The sequence below is a fragment of the Drosophila biarmipes genome, chromosome 3L, assembly GCF_025231255.1.
Source record: "Drosophila biarmipes strain raj3 chromosome 3L, RU_DBia_V1.1, whole genome shotgun sequence".
In the NCBI taxonomy this organism is placed as follows: domain Eukaryota; kingdom Metazoa; phylum Arthropoda; class Insecta; order Diptera; family Drosophilidae; genus Drosophila; species Drosophila biarmipes.
This window is the reverse complement of record NC_066613.1, coordinates 20,997,603-21,018,577: the sequence shown is the minus strand read 5'-3', so window position 1 is coordinate 21,018,577 and position 20,975 is coordinate 20,997,603. Positions and strand designations below refer to the sequence as shown.

Below are 20,975 nucleotides of genomic sequence, written 5' to 3'. Positions count from 1 at the left end.
GGCAAATGGTGAGAGGCGCCACCAAAAATTAAGCTGGTTTGGGTACAATCCGCTAGGTGTCGCATTTATACAAGTGGGATGTAGAAATCGTGTAGACAAAAAATGTGTTTAGCTGCACAGTATCGCCCAAACCAAATCGGCAGCCCACTTTGCTTGCAACCCCCAGAAAGTTGAGACTCCCACAATTACCACTAATTGCCGGCGCCTAAGAGAGCGGAAAATTAATTAAATTTACTTGGATTTTTGCACCTCAACTTGCGCGCGCCCATTAATTAGTGGCCAACGGTAATTTCGCCGGGGTTCAAACTTGAGCGTTAAGTTGCCGCGGCTGCTTGAGCAATTTATTTTGCCCCGCTGCATTTTGTCAACCTGATTGGCCAGAGGCTGTCGTCATTAGGCAGCGTTTAGCTTTCTACGTCAGCCGTCTTTTTTCATATGAGGTCAAAAAACATACCAATTAATATGATATCCTTTCCGCTACAATACAAAAATCAATCGAAATATTTGCTGCTGATGACAATGCGTCTTTTATTTTTTGTTTTTTATATTTTTTCTGGTTTCTGAAGTATGTATATATTTTGTGTGTATTTTGCCTTGTTTGTGTGTGTTTAGTGTAGAATTTAAATACATTTAAATTTAATTTTAAATTTATGCTATGCACTTCTATCTGCGTTTAAAACATAAAAAAATTGCACCGCTCGTTGTTGTTTCAATTTGTTGAAATATTCTTCTGGTTTTTGCTAAGTGGTTTTGCCTCTCTGTAATCCATTTTCTTTTCTATCCCTCGGTATCCTCGCCATTTTCTCGCTTGCTCTATTTTAACAAAGCTTAAGTTTAGTTTACAACTGGAGACTTAAATGTAAATGTTGGCTACGTTTAACTTTAATCTCGCTTTTTCGGTTGTATTCGTTTTACCCTTTCCGATATATCCTTTGAGGGGTAGATTCACCTCGGTTTTCGTTGGCAATTCCTGTTTCAGAATTTTAGGGTTTAGAATTGGTTCAAAATGTTTTTTTTTTCGAAACCCGAATCACTAGAGTTTTCAAATCACCACTTAATGTTATTGATGACGTCTTAAAGTATGCAACGAATTCATTCAAAAACCATTTGTCGTTTATTTACTGCATACTTTTGGACACCTACAATTAAATTTAAAAGTGATTGGTGCGAGCTTCAAAACAATTTTAATTGATAAACCTCATTAGAATTGGCAACGAAACGAATGTGATCCCCTCTCTTTCTCCTAGGTCATAGACAAGTTCAACTCCTCGCTGCCATTGGAAGATGGTGGTCAGAAGATCACCGTCAGCGGTCGCCGAAAGTCCGCTGCGGTGGCGCCAGCCCCACCGCCGCCCGCTGACCCACCACCGGACGCGCCACCACCCACAGCACCACCCGCTGCCGAGGCCAACTGACCGCCATATTGACCGGCATACTGGGCATAATCCAGACCCACATCGCTGGGCGAATGCAGGTGGGGCTTGGCGTCCACCGCCTCCAGTTGGGGCGTGGCATCGCGGTCGTCCAGTCCGCTGCTGCTGTTGTTGTTGTGCGAGCTGGCACTACCGCCCCCACCGCTGCCCCCTCCTCCGCCGCCACTGAGCAGCAGCTGCTGCTGCTGTTGCTGTTGTTGCTGCTGCTGTTGTTGCTGTTGCTGCTGCTGGTGGTGGGCCGCTGCATGCTGCTGGGCGCCATAGATCTTGGATATGTCGAAGGCATAGTTGGCCGCCCGATCCTGGTACATCTTGGAGTCGAAGTAGGCCTTGGTCAGCACACTGGGGTCCAAGTAGGCGCTGTAGGCACTCGCCTGCGACGAGTTGCTCAGATACGAGCTGCGCTCCAGGGCGAACTTGTCCATCTGACCGGAGAGGGTGGCCTGCCAAGACGGGTGAGATATAGGGGTATTAAATAGGTGCTTAATAATTAGAGAAGATAAAGTTGAAAACAATAAATAAGTATTATTATCTCAAGCCCTCTAAAGATCTACCAATTAGTTTATTGAATATTATTATTTCCTAAAGATTTGCATATTTTATTCATTTTAATTTTTTTAAAATTCGATCCAATTTGTAAATGTATTTACGTAAAATCTTATCTAAATAACTTTCAATTGAGAAGTAAAACTTTATGCCAAAGAAATCTATGGAACGTTAAGTAGGACTTACTCGGAGCTCAACAATTTGTTTGAACATTTTTAAATCAATATACGTTTCTGAGATACCCCTAATTATTTTTATATTTTTTTTTATTGTTCCTTTCACCAGGTATGCATTTACCTCATAGAGCTTCCCACTAAGCCCTTTTCCTTATCCCTATCATAGCGTTCCAGAAACCGCCTCATTAATTTTCCCTTTCTACCGATTGATTTGGAAAATCAATCAAAGATTACTGATAAATGGTGTATGCATAGCATCAGATACGTGTTTAGCAACCATGGAAACCATTACCATAGCCCCCGAGCACCTCAAGCTGTCCCACTTAGTTCGAACAGACTGAACCACAGGAGCCTGGAGTGCTTAACCTTCTGATTAGTGCAAATTGCTTAACACTTTTGCGGCTTTATTTGACCAACTAATTGTGGCTAAGGCTGTGGAAAACAACCCCCGGCTGCGCCCTTCACCTCCGCCCCCAAGTAAAGCAAACCGAAACGGTCTCAATTTAATTTTATTTGATTTGCAATACGTTTTTCATTGCTACACCAGTTGCCAGTTCTTCTCCGGGAGGTTGGGAGTGGGAATCGGAATGGAAATGTGAGCGTTAACGGGTACTAAGCACATCAGAGGGTTGTTTTGCTTCATTTCCGTTTTGTTTTGAGTGGTTGCTCTCGGCCGAGGGGTTGTACAACTGCGCTCCCCTTTTGCCGAACCAAACACTTGGCTCTGGGCTATAATTATGTTGTTAACACATCATCATCACCATCCTCCTCGTCATCCTGGCCTCCCCAAGCCTCAGTTCCCTCGGCTTTGGCCCGTCTCTGCCGCATGGTGCCGAGAGCGTTTTGGATTACAATTTGATTTGATTTGCACCCAATTGGGAATTAGTGTGGATTCGTAAATATTTTGATCCATCGCATTAACGAGTGGATATTTTGTTTGTCTTGTTCGGTTCGCTTGGGTTCCGGTTACTTATCCGTGTGGCAGTTAATTGATTTAAAGCCCCTTGTTGGCCGTGTGGGTTATGCAAGGGGGTCTTAGAGAGCAGGTGCACAAGGATGACAGTTCAGTGTTTAGTCAAGGATTGTGCAGCAGCTGAGTCAACAGTTTGTTTTTAAGAAGAGCTAGGGATATACATAATTGAAATATAATGGGGAAATCTACCTGTAAATACACTGTATATATTATAAACATGTTCTCTAAGATTCCAAACCAGATTCAAGATATTATATACAATAATCTATAATATAGAAATATGTTTACTTATTACTTGTAAAATGTTTATAAACTTTCAGGTCTTTTTCTAATGTTTAGAATCTTATTTAGGTTATAATTTTATTCCAGAATTATTCCACGATACAGTAAGAACACCACAAGCCTCTTACAAATTCGAAATGGAATGCTGTCAGCAATTTGCCGTGTCAGAGGATTGGATCCCGCCCACTATGCAATTTTCTTTTAGGCCCCGACTGTCTTTCAGCCCATCACTCAATCGAGATTTGTTTGGCTTAAACTTAGTCTATCATTAGGGCCGAGGAGCGAGGTGTGTTATTATCGGGCCACGTTAATGCCAGGCCTTCAACACCCGCATCACATCTGCAACGCCACATCAATCACGGAGTGGAATAGGCATCGCCCGAAGAATTACATGCCCCTGGACAGAACAGACCATTGTCCAGGTCGCGAACCGGGAGTCATGGCTTTTAATGGGCTTTGTTAATCAATTGAAGTTGGCCATGGGTAGCTGGCCACCTGATGGGTGCAACAATGGACCGAACTTTGGCTATTTCTTGCACATTCCCGGGATTCCTTGCAGCTTTCCTCTGGGCAGCTGTTCCACTTTTAGGGACATTTCATTTCCCGATCGACCATCGGCGGCCCACCTGTCCGGCTTTGTTTGTTTTTGTGTTTATGCGCCTGCCCTTGTTTATCAACTCGATCTTCTGGCCCGAAATGAGGAACCCCCACTCCCTGGAACCGCTAAACATGTAATGACAACTTGCCGGCCAAATCCTTTGGCATGACGTGTCAGAAAACTCAATTGGGCCAGGATCTACCGCTTATTCGCCTGCTTAGTCACGGGTGCACGGAGAAAAATTATTATACATTTTCAATACTCAAAGATATTACAATATTCTAGTGATGAAATGTATTAGTCTATAATTAAAAGTGGGATAGTATATGGAATTTCCGTGATCTTTGACTGGCTTTGAATTTCTTGTATATATTTTGGTTTTTATCTAGTAAATTCAATATTCTTTTAGGAGCAAATTAGGAGTTTTACAGAAAATCGGATGCTATATTCTATAAAAATGGATTTAATAGTATCAATAATATTTTTTATATATTGTCTTTAAAAGCTTTTTTTCTCTGTACAACGGACCGCCTGTTTTCCGCCTTTTAAAGTAGGCGTCTTCCGTAGGAGTGTGTAATTATGTTATTAAGGCAACCCCGCAGTAACCTCCGCCCATGGGCACACACTATATATGTGTCTGTAATTGGTCTCCGCTACCGTTCAGCCCTTTTGATGGACTTCGTGGCACTTGAACCTCGCGTGGAGGCAGGAGGGGGTCAAGGGTGGAAGGGGCACTGGGCAGCGAAACTCACCTGCGTCGTGGTTGGCGTGGATGTCTGGCCGAGATGGCTGCCCAGGTGATAGGCAGCCGCCGTGGGACCGGGCGCAAAGTAACCGGGCGTAATGCCTGCAAGTGAAGTGAGCAAGATGAGTTCAATTTTCAGTTCTCAATTCTCATTTTTCAGTGGGTTAAGGATGGGGTTAAGGTAAAGAGCTTACAGCAGTTATCACCGTGAACAAAAATTGATTAAATAGTATATCTACTTTATAAAACAGCTAATTCTTTTAATACAAAAAGCAACTTTAAAATATATAAGTTCTTAATTCCCCTTAAAAAATGATAGTTTATAATACTAGTCATACCTCAATAAAATAGATATCCCCGATTTTAACACTAAGTTGGTTAAAGTAAGTTGTATAAATCATTTTTATAAATAGTTCCCAATACCTATTTTATAATAATCAATACTTTTTGTATTTAAAGATATTTTGGTAAAATAGTTTAATCCCCTGTGCCCCTGTGGACTTGAAATGCAACCTCGTTTTGGATCAGCTTGAGGTTGCCTTGGTGTGTGTTTAAAATAATTGCCACTCGAAATATTTGCCTTCTTTGTTCGGCCAACTCTTTCATTTCGTTTAAATAATAATTTTTTCTTTCGGGGTCGCCATCGCCATTTAATTGGGCGCTGAATCAGCTATTTTACGTGGAAACGAGTGTGTCGGATGCGAAGAGAGAGTATCCACACAGTGCGTTCGAGTATCTGGTAGAAGCGATGCCGCCTGGCAGTCATTATCAATTGCCCTAAACGGTAGTCGTCCATCTGCTCTCCTGGCCTTTTGTGGCCAAGTTGATAATTACAGGCGCCGCTTATTGAAAGACTTCAGCATTTATTTCATTGATGGCGCTATGGATTTGATTGAGAGGCCAACCGAATTGGGATCTTCCACCGAGCAATTAAATTCGCTTAGACAACAAAGTTTCCAGCAACCGCAAGCACTAGAGATACAAAGTATTTATCTGAAAGGTTTCTTTCTTTTCAACTCTTTGGCGGTTTGAAGTAGCGACGGTTTCGTATGCCATCATCATTGTTATTATGATAATAGCGGATTAGGTAGTTGAGCCATTGTTGTGGCTCTGTTTGTAATGACCGGTTGCAGTAAACAAACGGAAGCTCCGGAATGTTTGAAAATCTTCAGTGGAATGGGTTTGAAATTATGAGAATGTTAAATTTTATATATAAATGTTTATTAAATTCTCAAACATTTCCTGCCTTTCTCTTTCGATTCCAATAATCCTTTACTACATTTCTCCATTAAATCCCTGAAGTATGTTTAATTTTAAGATAATTCCACAGTTGGCTGCACTTTCTGCTCTCCGAATCCCAATCTTTTCACCAAGTGCACTGATGGGGAAGCCACGAGCCAACTAAATAGACTAATTCGGTTTATTTATTACGCATTTCCTAGCATTTTTATTATCATTTCCGGTGGGCATAAATCATCCAGCCCCGCAAAGGACGTGGGACCAACTTAAACCGAGAAAACTTGCGTTAAATTGAGGGCCCAGGCTCACCACCGGGATAACAGTCGCTCGGGGTGAAAGACAAAAAACGTGACAAATGCTAATTTAAAACCTCCAACCAGCGGCTCAAACTACATACAACCCACCCACTTCCACTCCCCGTTTCATGGGCATAGAAAATCATGAATGGAAACTTATGCTCCTGCTTATGGCTCATGTCTCATGGCTCTTCCCCGGCTGTCTGGGCTTCCTCCGCCCGATCCTCTCCTGTCACTCGAATGAGTTGCTAAGCCAGGATGATGACTTCACAGTTTGTCAGCCAGATGGGTGGTTCCATATTGCGGTTATAACAGATTGGGGGGATAGTTCTGGCTTGGGCACAGAGCTCATTCCCCCAAATCCTCGTTATTTCGTGTCAAATTTGCATTTGTCTTGAGTTTCTGCCGCCTGTTTCCATAAAACTCAATTATTTTCATGCTTAGTGCTTTGCTTTATGGATTTCGGGGGTTTTAATGTGGAATTTAGCTAGGGGTTCTTTAAACTATGAAAGTGCGCTTTATAGAGATATTTGTTGGTCTATTTTTTTGTTTTAAGCATTATAAAGTATTTACGCTGACTTTAATAGCTATCAAAAACCTTTCCTATTATTTATTCTGTTTCTTCAAACATTATTAAAGTTAAAAAACAAACATTAGCATTCCTTGTATTAAATCCTTAATAATTATATTCAATAGTATAACTTACCCGCTCTTAACGCCTCCACGGGCACCGATGGATATGGCATTGGATAGGGATAGCCATCTCGTCTCAGGGCCTTGGGCTTTCGCCGCGGTCGGTACTTGTAGTCCGGATGCTCCTTCATGTGCATGGCCCTGTGGAAAAGCAATCCCTACATGAAAAATCCCGGGGAAAGCAGCCCATAAAGAACTCACCTCAAACGTTTGGCCTCGTCGATAAACGGACGTTTCTCCTCCTCGGTGAGCAACTTCCACTCGGCACCTGGAAATGCGGATAGTTCTCGTTAATCCATTAGATACATTTGCTCTCGAAGCTCTTGTCGGAAATCTGGCTACAACAATTGGAGTGCACTCACGGGAAGCTGTCGCACAGGGGCGTAAGGACGGGTCGGGAGGTCCCCCAATAACTTGTCTTGTCTGTGCAAGAAGGATAACAGCCAACAATGTCGCTGTCAGTGGTTGTCTCTTGTCTCACTCTCCACCCTGCCAGCCGTCTCTTTCTGGCCCGCCATTGTTCGGGGTTCCCCCTTTTCGATCCAGACGAGCTCTGTGCTAACCCCAGCAGGTGGTTTTGGGTTTAAATTTCGGGTAGGGGTCGCTGGAGGTACGTAGATACGTAGGAACGTTCTTGAGGGCGTTGGCCAGGTTGTGTACAAGGCACACCCACACAGATACGCGTGCCACACAGATACTGGGTACCCGGCACTGGCAAGGACACAGACTTTAAGGACACATCCTATAAGTGGCACATGGGGGTGGTTGCTTTCGGGCAACCAGGACTTCCATTCGGGCTCTGGTTCGTCCATTGTGCGTTTGGAAATTGCAAATGTTTTTAAGTTAATGTAAAACGTTATAATGACATGTGTCATATGACGTCTGAAGAGGGGACGTGGTGTCAAGGAGAGAATATGACGATGGAGTTGTGACAATAACAAGGACCTTTCAACCGGTTGGGGAGTTTGTTTAAAGGTGAGTCTGGATTTGCTTGGCTGAGCAGCCTAACCTTTAGGCTTAGCAAATTATGTCTCTTTCCTGATGAAGCTTTGTAATTGCTGGTTATAGAAATTAATGCAACTGGTTGACTTGGTTGGACAAGTACTTAACTGTTTTAAAATTAAATCCCATACTTAAAATGAAATAAAGGAAATTATGATTTGAGAGTTGCTTAGGCTAGGTTTGAATATTTTACTTGTTTCGTGTGATTAATACATTTTGAAAGATAAATTCCAATCCCCTAATTTTGTTCTTTCACAAAGCTGTACGCCAGCAATGGTAATTCCCTAATAGCCAAAGAAAACCCAAGAAAATGTTGACATATTGTAAGTAAATTGCTTGATGAAGTGCATGTGGTGGGAGGCAAGTCGCTAATTAGTTATAACGTGTAATTTTAGTGGCTTGTCATGCGGACACAAAGCCGGAATAATGTCACATACACACTGGGCCACAAAGCCGCTCGCACACACCGGCGGCATTGTTATGACAGACAACGATGACAGGGCCAACTGGAAGTCGCTTCTTGGCCAAAGGAGGAAACGAATATCGAGTGTCAGAGCCAGACTTGCAACGGGGCCCACACAGGCAAGGAAAACTATAACAATGAGGCCAATACAAAAGCTCAAAAGCCTGCTGCAGCCCACCTCCTCTACCGCCCACTCATAATGGTAAAATACTAATTTATAGATACATTGACAGAGCCAAGGGCCCAGGCCCCTGTACCCAGCCCCAACTGGCCATCAAATGAGCAACTCTCCTTCTGGGCACGACACCTTCAAGAGAATGGATCTTGGCAAGGGCATGGGCATGTGGATGTGGATGTGGGAAGAAAGGTGGTGGAAAGGCGCCCTGGACATAATAATAAACAAGACCAGCAGCATAAGGCGATGGGAACGGGACGGGGGAGCATACTTGTAGATACAAGTTGAGCAGTTGAATAAACTAGAGCCACAAAAGGATGACAATGACAATGTCTATGTTTGCCCAATGTCTATGATGTTGGCGCCCCTTGGCCAAACAGAGCACTCCGAGAATTCTCTCCTCTCCGGCTGGTTGACCGGCTTAATAATTGATACGAAAAACAAGCCAAGGCACTTGGCAGTTGCGAGATATTTCCGAGACTCTTTCTGTTATAATTAACAAGTTTTTCCGGCCTGGAAACGTTGCACGTTCGCCTAACCCACAGAGCAAACATTTGACCATCGCCAGTTGCAGTTTCCAGTCTTCGTTGTTGGGATTTCTTTCTTTTTGGGGCTCTGCAGTTACACTTTCCACACACTCGGACAATCGGGCTACTTATGGGATTACTTCGCCTCGGTTCTGTTCTGCTGGGCTCTGTTTGGGGCCCCACTCATAACGCGGCCACAGATTAACTTGTTTGCCCAGCAATTTAATGGCTTTGGGTGGAGCGTTGGGAGTTTTCTCCGTTTTTCCTTACCCTCCACTTGACCAGTTCAAATCTGGCTTATTTGCTCGCCCTTTGTTAAGGGGAATCGTGAGAAGAAGTCCCAGCTTCTGGTTCTGGAATTTAGTTAGTGGTTGACTTAAAATATTTTCTACAACGAAGTTTGGGATATGAAATTTGTTCCGACTGTAGATAGATTGCCAAACGCACGGTTTTTATTATATTTATATTAAAATTATTGTTATTAAATTGTTAAATGGTCATTTAATTACGAATGAAAACTGCGAAAAAAATGTATGGTATTCCAAATTTTTAATAAAAATAATCGCAGCATTTCAAGACATAGCACTTTTATATGTTCTTTAAACTGAATATGTTAGTCTTTAGGTGTGCATGTACTAAACTAAATATGTTATTACTTCTAAAGATTTTTTCTTTTGTACACTGATAATATAGCAATTTTGTATTTACTTTTTAGATTACTATAAAAAAATAATTTCCTAGTAGTCCCTTCAAAATTTTGTAGCCTACTTAATGGGGTTTTGGCAAGTTTACCCATTTACTTGCTACTATATATGGGAAATTACAAAATGATCAAGAATATTTACCGCCCTTAATGAGTATCGTTCATGGCAGAGCTTTGTTTCTTACTAAACTAAATATGTTATTACTTCTAAAGATTTTTTCTTTTGTACACTGATAATATAGCAATTTTGTATTTACTTTTTAGATTACTATAAAAAAATAATTTCCTAGTAGTCCCTTCAAAATTTTGTAGCCTACTTAATGGGGTTTTGGCAAGTTTACCCATTTACTTGCTACTATATATGGGAAATTACAAAATGATCAAGAATATTTACCGCCCTTAATGAGTATCGTTCATGGCAGAGCTTTGTTTCTTAAAATCCCCTTAATTTTTTTTTGGTTCCGCCCATTAAACACTCGGCGCCCACCTGTCAGTTGCAAGGCAGCGTCGTAACCTTCACGCCCACTCGTCTATAGGCCCCCCGCCCAGGCTGAACTCCTCTCGAAAGCTTTTTCCAATTGCAAACTAATCAATTGTTTGCTTTTTATTGAGCAACAAAAGGTGATCGAGGGGGTGGGAAAAGGCTTGAGTTCGACCTTTTGTGATTGATTTTTATGCCGTTGCTGCTCCTTGTACCCATTGTTCTGCCGGGTCTAGCGGCTCATTCATCCCAGTCTCCTCGGCATACGCTGGCATTATTAAATATTCCCGCAGGAGCAGCAGCAGCTTTGATTAAAAATAAAGAACATTGTCGATTCGACAGGTTTTTCAATTATTGGCGAAGGCACAAAACACGGCAGAAAAGCGACTTGCCGAGGAAAAGCATGGAGGCATTGTTGTTGCCGCTGTCGCCCATTGTTTGTGTTGGTAATTCAAATTTCCAGACAGTAATTAATGACAGTTACAATTTCAATTAAGCCCGCGCGGCGGCACAGAATTGTTTTCTATAACATTCACTTTTATTTCATTTCGCTTTATTTTATTTTACCCACTCGTATAGATGCATACAGCATTTTTTACAGCCTTTTGTGGGCTTTTTGTGTGTGTTTTTGTTTGGCGAATAAAATAAATGGCAACGCCAGCGGCGACGGCGTCTGAGGCTGAAGAGCCTCTCCACTGTAGCCAGTCTATGCGGCCCTCTCGCTCGCACACGCTCGCCCCCTCTCTTTCTGCCGCCCCACCGGCCGTCTCTGTCGCACTGTGGTGAAAAAGTAGCTTTCGCGCCGCCATTTTTTGTGGCGCCTTTGTTTATGCCACAGTTATTTTCCCTCCGCTCGGCCATCGTCTTGCCGCCTTTTTTTGTGCCCTTTCTGTTTGGCAATTCCTCATAATGAGCCCGGCCTTTGTCGTTGTTGTTGAATTATTCATTTAATTGAATGCTGGCTCAACTTTTTCAAGTGCAAAAAACTTTGACATTTTGTGTAAATGTGGCAAATGTTTGCTTGCGCTTTCCTTTTTTCATTTTGTTTGCTTTGTTTATTTAAATAAATCGGTTTTGTTCGGTCTTGTGGTGTAATGAAAGTTTTCAAAATTGTCCTCGAGGTTGTTAATGGCATAGAGGAAGTGATAAGCACAGTGAATGCTGGTGATGATGGACAAAAGGAGGTTAGGTTATTAATCAGCCTGAGAGATTTTCGCTGGTCTCTGAGGGATTTTCACTTTGGAATATATGGTCTCTCTGAAAATGTATTTTTAAGCTTTCTAGTTGAGTATTGGAGATTTCTAAAAATGCAATTCTTTGATGCTTAATATATTAATGATATCTAAAAATCAAGTTCTTTAAACAAAGCAAACTAAACAAAAATAATATGAATATGAATGAAAGTTTTCAAAATTGTCCTCGAGGTTGTTAATGGCATAGAGGAAGTGATAAGCACAGTGAATGCTGGTGATGATGGACAAAAGGAGGTTAGGTTATTAATCAGCCTGAGAGATTTTCGCTGGTCTCTGAGGGATTTTCACTTTGGAATATATGGTCTCTCTGAAAATGTATTTTTAAGCTTTCTAGTTGAGTATTGGAGATTTCTAAAAATGCAATTCTTTGATGCTTAATATATTAATGATATCTAAAAATCAAGTTCTTTAAACAAAGCAAACTAAACAAAAATAATATGAAAAAACATCCTATGGATTCGATTATTAAAATCGCAAAAACATTTAAAAGCCAAAAAGTTTATGTTTTTTTTACAAAATACAAAAGAACCATTTTATGAAAGAAAAGCCACAAAAAGTTAAATACATAAATAGCTTGTAAAGGACAGTCTTTGCCCTGGCGGTCATACTTTTTATCAACCTGGTGGCTGCCAATTCAGCTGTGCCCCACTCTGTCCCAGTTCCACCTTTGCCAACAAAAGAGTTTTCCCGGCTCCCGCCCGCCCCCAGCTCCAGCCCCGATTTTCCACCCGCTCTAAACAAACTTAACAAAGACTGCAACTGACAGCAAATATTACTGAAAGAGAGAGGACGAGCGAGAGGAGCTGTCAATTCGCATAATGGATTTGCCAAAAAGCGGGCTAAAAAGGAAAATGTGAAAGGCGAACAAAAGCTTTCAACACAACAACAAGGGGGCAGGAAAAAATCGAAAGAAAATAATTCGAAATTCAAGTTTGCTTCTAAATTGTATTTAAGTTTGCAGGATCCCATCGATATGTTTACTTGAACTCTTGGCATTGGCAAGGAAAGCCAAATGGAAGTACAATGCGGCCTGGCTTATAAGGAGAAAGGGTTCCTCCAGGGCGTGGGTAGGGGGTGGGAGGCGAAAGAACCCTCCCCAAAATGTATAGCCCTTTTTTCGCAGCCTTCAGATGCAGCGAGCTTGCCTGTTGTTGCTCTTTGGTTCGCTCAACTGGATGGCAAGTGAGTCGCATTTAATTTGCTTTTGTTTCGACGCCAACAATGGCTAAATAAAAATGCAAGAAAAAGTCATTTAACGAGTGCTTGACTCGGGGGAGTTCTGGGTGGGTTGCTCAGCCAGAGGAAACCCCGGAGAGTTTTATTAAAAAATTGCACAAAACGCTGGCAAAATCCGGCAAGGTTCAGATCGATAATGGGCCAAGATGAGTTTGTCTTTTGGTTTCGATTGGGATTTTACTTTTGGTTTCTTGCTATCGATGTTATGACAGCGGCTACTGATTAGTCCCCCAATCTCCCAGTATATAGCAGTCTCATCCAATATGCATAAGCTGATCGAAAAAAGGTAGTCCTAAGAACTGGCATTGTTATGCTAAAGAACTTGCCTGTCAGCTGCCACGTGTCGTGGATAGAAATTGAATTTACTTCAACAGTGCAGGGAGAAAAAGTTCTAGATATTTTCTGATTTATGAGCGAATAAATATTTTATTGAAATTTAGGAAAATAATCTTTGATTTTAGTTTTCTAATATTTATAAAGCCAGCTTGCTAACTAAAATTCTAAGAAATTTAAGAATAGAAAACCAAAACTAAAGACGTGTTTTTAATATATTACAATGCTCTCAAAAACATATTTCTGTAGCACCCATTAAAAACTACCTTACATAATCCTAATTTATGTTTTATCTTGTATATTCTAAATAAAAACCTATGTTTTTTCAGTGTACCAGCTCAAAAACTGCAAGCCGAAAGGCTCGAGACCCACAGATCCGATAAGACCTGCGTGGGATTATGTGACGACGCTCTGAGCCCTCCCAAAAAGAAACTACTTAACTTTGCAACTAGTTAAGCGGGTGAGAGACAAAGCCGGCCGTGATTTGGAGAATCACTATTAATCGGGTGGGTGGTGCTCTAAGGGCAAGGTCGATCCCAGGAGCGAACCCCTTCCTGGTGCGTAATCAACAGCTTCCTGAGCCCCTCTTCCTGCTCGTTGTTTGACAGCCGCTTGTCACTCCTGACAGTTGCGTTGAGTGGCGGGTGTTTTTGGTTTGTCACTGCCATTGTACAGTAGGGCATTACGTTGATTAGTTTAACTTGCATAAGCGAGCGATGGAGATGGAGTTCGGGACCGAGATTGGGATTGGGGTGAGTGGGTGCGAGAGATTGGCAGGTCGTGTGCCGCACTTTAATTTCGTTTTGTATTGCCCCATCCTTTGTCCGCAGATTATACACATTTCGAAAGAAACGTTGCCAGCAGATAACCGGGGCTTTTGCGGCTTAGGTTACACAAAACACACAAAAAGAGAAACTGAATGAGCTTGGCTGGGACTTAAATAGTTTGTTTGTTCTGGAAATAACAGCTTGAAGGAGGCCATTGAGGCACTCATGGTTGGCTGAGTTTTCTTGAACAATGTTCTGTTCCAAGACGAAGTTCCGAAAACCTAAATAGATCTTAGAATGAAATATAAAACAAAGACTTTTCTATTAGGTCTTTCAGACCCAAACATTATAATGACTTAACATTGCATCGTACAAAGTACGAAGTAATCAATGTTTGCGGATGTTTATTTACAAGATTTAATCTGTCACATAAGAATCTTTCAATTTTGTTGCATTTTTTGAGATATTTAAGATATATATAAAACCCCTTTTATAACCCCCACCTTGTAAAGGAAACTTCTATCACTCACCTAGTCTCTTGGAAATCTCTGAATTGTGCATTTTCGGATTATCCTGAGCTATCTTCCGTCGCTGAAGACGCGACCAGACCATGAAAGCATTCATTGGACGTTTGATGTGCTCCTCGTTCTGTCGCTTTGTTGTGTTCTGTATCATCAGACTGAAGAAGACATCACTGTGGGATAATAAATAACCGAGTTTAGTTAGTTAGTAACTTCGCATTTAATAAAAAACAAAAGGCACCGATTTGTATACCTTCTTTAAATGTAGAGAAAGAATGTGTTTTTGAAGCCTTCTTTAGGCATTCCAAAACACGTTCCATACAAAATATTGGACATGAAGCCCTTTAATCAATTTAATCTATTTAATCTATAAGGTATATTAAAAAAAATATATCTGTAAGTTTATTCAACATTGTGTGTGCTAGATCCCAAATAAAAACTAATCTTTAAAAGTTGACCACTATTTCCAACATCAATTTCAAGCTCACCTGGCGCTGCTGCCGCTGTTCATGAGGCTGCCCATGTTCTGGTGGAGATTGCTGATGGGCGAGGCCTGCGAATTGTGGTGCAGGTGGGCGGCTGCTGCGGCGGCCATCACGCTGCTGGAGGCCGGAGCACTGTGGTGGCTGTTGGCCGAACCACCTGGCACTGAGCCGGCACCACTGGCCGAACCACCGCCCAGCTGGGAGCTGCCGTTGCTGTGCGACTGGTGGCTCAGCGACTGCGACTGGCTGTGGTGCGAGCCCGACGAAGACGAGGACACCGCTGGCTGGCTCTGCTGCTGCTGCTGCTGACCCGCCGGGTGGTGCTGGTGCAGCTGGGAGTGGTGGTGCGCCAGGTGGAGCGCCGAGTGCGGATGCAGGCCCAGGCCGGTGGAGCCGTTTGGGGAACCGTTGCTGCTGTTGCTGCTGCACGGGTGGTGCTGGTGCTGCTGCTGGTGCTGCGGCGACTGGTGGGGATGGTGGTGCTGGTGGTTCAGCGACAACTGCTGGCCGTGCAGGTGGTGCGTGTGGCCGAGTCCCTGGTCGGATTGCTGCTGCTGCTGCTGATGGTGCACCGCCGCCGCCAGTTGGCCCAGGTGGTGCGATCCGCCGCCGGAGCCCAGGTGAGTCTGCAGGGGATGAGCGAGCGAGAGGCCGGTGAGCGACAGGTGTGTGGACAGACGTTCCATCATATCGCAGACGGAGCCGGGCTTCCTCGGTGCCTCAATCTGTGGCCCTCGAGTCGGCGGGCGGACTGGGTGGTGCTGGAACTGGTGGTGCTGGAACTGGTGGTGGTTAGAAGTTGTTGATGCGTCGAGCTGGGGGAAGAGGTGCATGAATTGGTTATGGGTAAATAATGACTGTCAGTTTGTAGCTTTAGAAATATGAGTATACAAATTAAATTATTAAAAAATATTATGATCTATAAAGATACCTTTAGGATAAGGAAGTCTTAAGGTCGTATGACATTTCTTAGAATTTTTGGATTTCCTTAGAACCCCAAGGAAAGGGAGTTTATTATTTTTAAAAATTTCTGTGTGGTATATTCATAAGTTATTTTTAAAAGTATTAAGAATACAATTAAACAAAGAAAGGAAACTATCGATAGTGAATGCTAACTTTCAGCTCTATTAACCGTTTTCCCACACCTCTAAAAAGCCATCTGGCCAACCTAATGGCTTGGAACGGTCTCGAGATGAAACCACAGACCAATCCATGCAAATATCCACTGCAGATGACACATTTGAGGATAATGCGAGCAAATGGCAGGCCATATATGTGCAAGTAGGGCGAGGACTCGCTCTCACATCGGGCATATGTCCCCGGCACGCCCGCACTCGATTGTCCTCGAGAGATCCTGCCCAGGACGACGGCGAGGAGGAGGAAATCCGCATCCGAATGCGAATCCGAAAGGGACCATTAAACAAATTGAAAGCGTTTAGCCGGACGCTGGCTTCTTGACCCTTTTCCCTGCCTCGTCGTATTTAACACGTTTGCGGCTCGAAATGGAGATGGAACCCGGGGGCATGGGCATCAAGTGGACCACGTAAATCCCGCTTATAATGCACGCACATGTGGGATTGAATGGTCCAGAGTATCGAAGCCTATCAACCGCCACATGACCGGCTCATCCCACCGTGTCCAAAGCAAGCGGCTTGGGTGCAAATAGAGTACACACAAAAATGTAAAATGGGAAAGAAATGGGTTTCAAGTGCCCCGTCGTATAATGGAAAGGATGGACGACGTCGTCGTAGTCGTCTCATTTGTTGTTGTGCTCCTGTATTACCGTGCATCCCGGTCGGTTTTAAGGGTTGACATTTGGCCCACAAAATGGGCGTGAAAGGCGTGAGAGGGGGTTCCTCGAGCCCGATTCCGGTCGAGTTGAGGTGGCAACCGCCAGCGCGGCTCGCAAGTGGGTTTTGGGCTTGGGTTTTCGCCCAGGAGCCCACGACTCCACTCGGCATTGTTTTTTTTTGTCCCCGAAGAATGGGACTCAGACGACATACTTTCAAGAGCTCGAATCAATTAGTTAATTGATTAACAATGCCCCATTGGGCAAGGGAAAGGGGTCAACGTCTGCGGGCGAAAACAGGAATAATTAATATTATAATTATTTTTGTGTGGGCAGTCGGCTAATTAGAGTCGATTGGGTGCGGTATGAAGTCCTTGTGTTGTTTTCTAATGAAACTCATGGTTTCTGAGAACAAACTTATCAGGTTTATTAATTTTGAACTAAAAGTTCAAGAGGTAGCATTATTAAAATCTTAAATTATGTTTCAACGCATAAGCTTAGGTCAGACAACTAAATATAAATAAAAAAAATGCTATTTCTTTATTTATTTTATGTCAAGTAATATTTATGTTAAGTATATAAAAAGTAGCTAGACCTAATAATTGTCTCTATATAACATTTATCTGTTTTATAACTAGAAATTAAAATATCCACTCATAATTTATTGAGCAAAAAAAGGGTTTTTAAAAATATTTAGAATTGTATATTTTTATACTTTATATATATTGGCTTTGTAAGTTATATTTAAATTACCAAAAAACAAAAATGATTATTTAATCTTGAACTAAATGTATTTTAAAAGAAATATAGCTCTCCCATAGCTTTTGGAAATTATAGGGTTTATAAAGTGGCCAAACCCGGTCTGAAACCATTTATCTTTATCTGCCCAAATCGACTGTTTTTTCCCTGCTGCCATATTCCGCAGTCGCTCCATTTTTGGCCCTGTTCATTGGCATTCCCGGCCAGGCAGCTCATCGTGGCCAATAACTTGTGTTGGGCTATGCGAGGCGACATCTGTACTGCTTCCGGGCATTACCACTTGGTGTTAAAGTAAAAATTGCCAGGCATGCGTATTAAGCATGAAATTTATTTTAAAAGAAAAAGGGGAGCCCGGGGACACGCATATTTGTAATCCTTATGGAGTGCAAACAAATTTCTGTGTTGTCAAGTTGCCCTCCTTATTTTTGCTCCTCTTTTTCAGGTTGTGCAATGCCAGGGTACACAGCGAAAAATTATTGTTAGGTATTCGATTAAAGTTTTTTTATAAAAAAGTCGAGATCTAAAGTTTTAGACAGCACAAAAGTATATAGAGATTACAACATCGTTGAAAACAAGTGTCAAAATGTTTTACGTTGAAGGAATAAAATGAAAGTTTAATATATTTAAAAGAAAAAATGTCATTTCGATTTTAGGGATATGCCTAGGTCAACGTTAGGTCAAGTTTTTAGCTAATTACCAAAAATCATTTCTTATTTATTTCTTGAATTTATATTTATATATTAGCTTATATCAACATTACACACTTCAGTTTATTGGGGCAGTAAAAATGCCATTAAACCGTAAATGACAATGTTGGACTGGCGTTTTTTCTCGATGTGGTGCAGTGGTGCAGTGTGGCGGTTGCAGTTGCACCACAGGGCCACCGTCCGACTCGACGGTTGCACCACCAGCTGTGCACAAATTGCACTCCAGATATTTTTATTTGCTGTGAATATGCCAGCTCCTCCTTTTTGTTGATTCGCTCCTCCGTATAGACGAAATGTTTCTCCCATATTTATTTGTGGCGGAAATGCGACCGTTAAGCCCAAAAGCGTGGGTCTTCTCGGGGTGTTAATCTAGTAGCCTTAATGGCTAACCCAGCAGACACTTGATGTCCGACTTTTTCTCATGCAAATCGAGTGCCGAGTGTCTCAGTAGGAGTAAGATTAACCCGCTGGCCACTTGAGTTTCGGGTGCCGTGCCTATGGAGACCCACTCGTAGCCCCCGACCAAGTGGGGCCCCCTTGTTGTTGCTGCTTCTCGTTCATTTGTTCATCCGTTTGTTGGTGTGTCAAACAAGAATTATGATCGGCTTAGCCACATGCTGAGCTCGAGATCTCTCCCCCGGCCAGATTCTTCTCCATCCTCCATCCCCCATTCCGCCAGGCGGAGAGGAGTCTCGCGGTCTGCAGTCTTCCAGTCTGCGGTCTTGCAGTCTTCGGACGTGGTCTCAATACAGGTAGAGCTTTAAGTGTCTCCACTTTGTGTTGAAATGTATCGCAGATACAGGGTTCGCGGGCCCAGCCGCCGCCGGAGCCTCCATTCAAAAGTGTCGTCTTGGCCGCCCGCTGGGATCGCATCTTCTCAGGGCCCTAAGCCGCTGGGCCCCCTAATGTTTGTAATTAAGAACTTTCACACTCGCAACAATCGCCTCGTAAACGTACCCAGTATCACCGGATCCCCTGCTCCCCCAAGGTTTAGTGTCAAGTTCGGGCCAAGGGCAATCGCAAAAGAAAAAGCCATGCTACAAAGTCAGCCAGAGGTACAGAGAAACAGATGCTGACATAGCCGAATATTAATTAGAATTCCTGGGATTGTACTTCTTGCTTTTTTATCAGCAAACGGCCCAGACAATAGCGCAAAAATATGCGATTGACATCTGGTTCAGCTACCAATGGGTTGCAAAATATCTTCACAAAACCCTGTTTGCACAATTGGGTTTTTTTGTGAGCTCCTCCAAAGTCGATTTCTATGCGAAGAGGGCACGTCACATTCAACTCAATTGTTGTCACAAATTTCGTGTAAATATTAATAAACACACTTTGTTTTCCCCTATTTCTGCTACTCTTAGTCGCCCTAATTGCGTCATTTACAATTCTTTTTGGGGGTTTTCGATTCTTTTCACTGCAGCTTTGAACATTCCTTGCGTCGGTTTCCATTTATAGTTCGAAATTAAGTTAACCAAACATCGTTGAATACCTCGCGGAGAAGGAAAAAGAGCTGGCTTTAATTCGAGTGGAAGATCGAAAGCAAAAGTCAACACACCTCGAGTGGGGGCATAAAGATTCCGACAATGATGTGGCAGAAAACGAAAGAGGAAAATCCTGAAATTATCCAAACAATAAAATCTGTTGATGCCCCATGTATCTTGGGCACTCGGACTCATTTTGAGGAGCTCTCTCCGTGTTTACCTAATTGATGGTCAGGAAAAGTTGTTCAAATTGCGTTCTGAACGGCTCTGAATCAATCAAGTTATTAAAGAGCTGAATGGAGGTTTTAATTGATTTTGTACCCCTTTGGGCTACTATTAGTACTCAGCAGTTTAATAACTTACTTGAACATCGGAGGGAGATTCCTAAACCAAAGGTCAAAGACCAAAAGTAAGCATAAATAAAAAAAAATAATGCTTACTGAAAATCTTTATTTCTTGAAAGTATATTTCTAAGTATCTCTCACTTGGAGCGTATTTAATAAACATAATATATATTTTTACCTCGAAAAGTTCTGCATTTCCTTGGTATTTTCCCGTTTTCCGGCGATTGTAATCAAATATTCGATGGCGAAATATACTACCGAATCATCTGGATAATATATGTTTATGGTTTGTTGCTGTCGCTTATAAATTCCACTTTCCGAACTGCCATAAAAAGTCGAATTTGTTGACTTTTATGATCTTGAGCTGTTTCGTAACCGAATCTGTTTGACGAACACTTTAAATATGGGCTATCATAGTTAATGTTGATTTGTGTTGTGTTTGGTTTCCATTCAGGGATAAGATACTTATAGAGCCTCCAGTTCTTTGGGGCTACAAAGAATGGAGCTTGTTTGATTTGAAGTTTGACGAGGAAGTAAGTAGCTTAGGATTTCACAACTTTATGGGGGAAAACTTTACTAGGTTTGTTTGTTGTTTTAGTTTGGTTTGTATTTTATTTGTTTGTTTGTTGTGAGCACTTTACAGTCGATGGAACTTGATATCTTATGAGCACTGTTTTGGGGATTGGCTTAGGTTTTACTATTTTGTAAAATGGCGAAGAAGAGTTTAGTTTCACTTTTAGTTTGTAGAATTGCACGGAAAAAGTTTTGTTTATGTTTTTTGGCAATACCTATTTTTTTGTGTATTTTTTCGTGCGGTTATCTGCTATTTTTGCCGCTTCTTGTGAGGGGGCTAAAACCGTCGCTAGCTGTTGGCTGATCGGCTCTTCTTGGCCAAGTTGGCTGTTGCTGCATCTAAGCGCGCTTTGGCGGCTATTCAACGGATCCGTTCCGACGCGTAACTAAAA

The 20,975-nt window shown here is 42.3% G+C and overlaps 1 protein-coding gene across 1 annotated transcript; it reads right to left on the bottom strand.

The window, feature by feature from the left end:
* Window positions 1-503: 503 nt before the first annotated feature.
* Window positions 504-20,933, bottom strand: LOC108035679 (sex-determining region Y protein). Its single transcript, XM_017111389.3, has 7 exons — window positions 20,189-20,933; window positions 14,931-15,742; window positions 14,452-14,615; window positions 7,183-7,249; window positions 6,995-7,122; window positions 4,761-4,855; window positions 504-1,876 (listed from the first exon to the last, which is right to left on the bottom strand). Exons 2-7 carry the CDS (start codon window positions 15,614-15,616, stop codon window positions 1,292-1,294), a joined length of 1,725 nt encoding a protein of 574 aa, XP_016966878.1. The 5' UTR covers window positions 15,617-15,742; window positions 20,189-20,933; the 3' UTR covers window positions 504-1,291.
* Between the last annotated feature and the right edge of the window lie 42 nt (window positions 20,934-20,975).

Coding starts and splice junctions, on each gene's coding strand:
- LOC108035679 (XM_017111389.3), bottom strand. CDS start 15,616: ATGATGGAACGTCTGTCCACACACCTGTCGCTCACCGGCCTCTCGCTC. Junction 7,123..7,182: donor GACGAGGCCAAACGTTTGAG/GTGAGTTCTTTA, acceptor GCTTTTCCACAG/GGCCATGCACATGAAGGAGC. Junction 1,877..4,760: donor CCACGCCAACCACGACGCAG/GTGAGTTTCGCT, acceptor CCGTCTTGGCAG/GCCACCCTCTCCGGTCAGAT.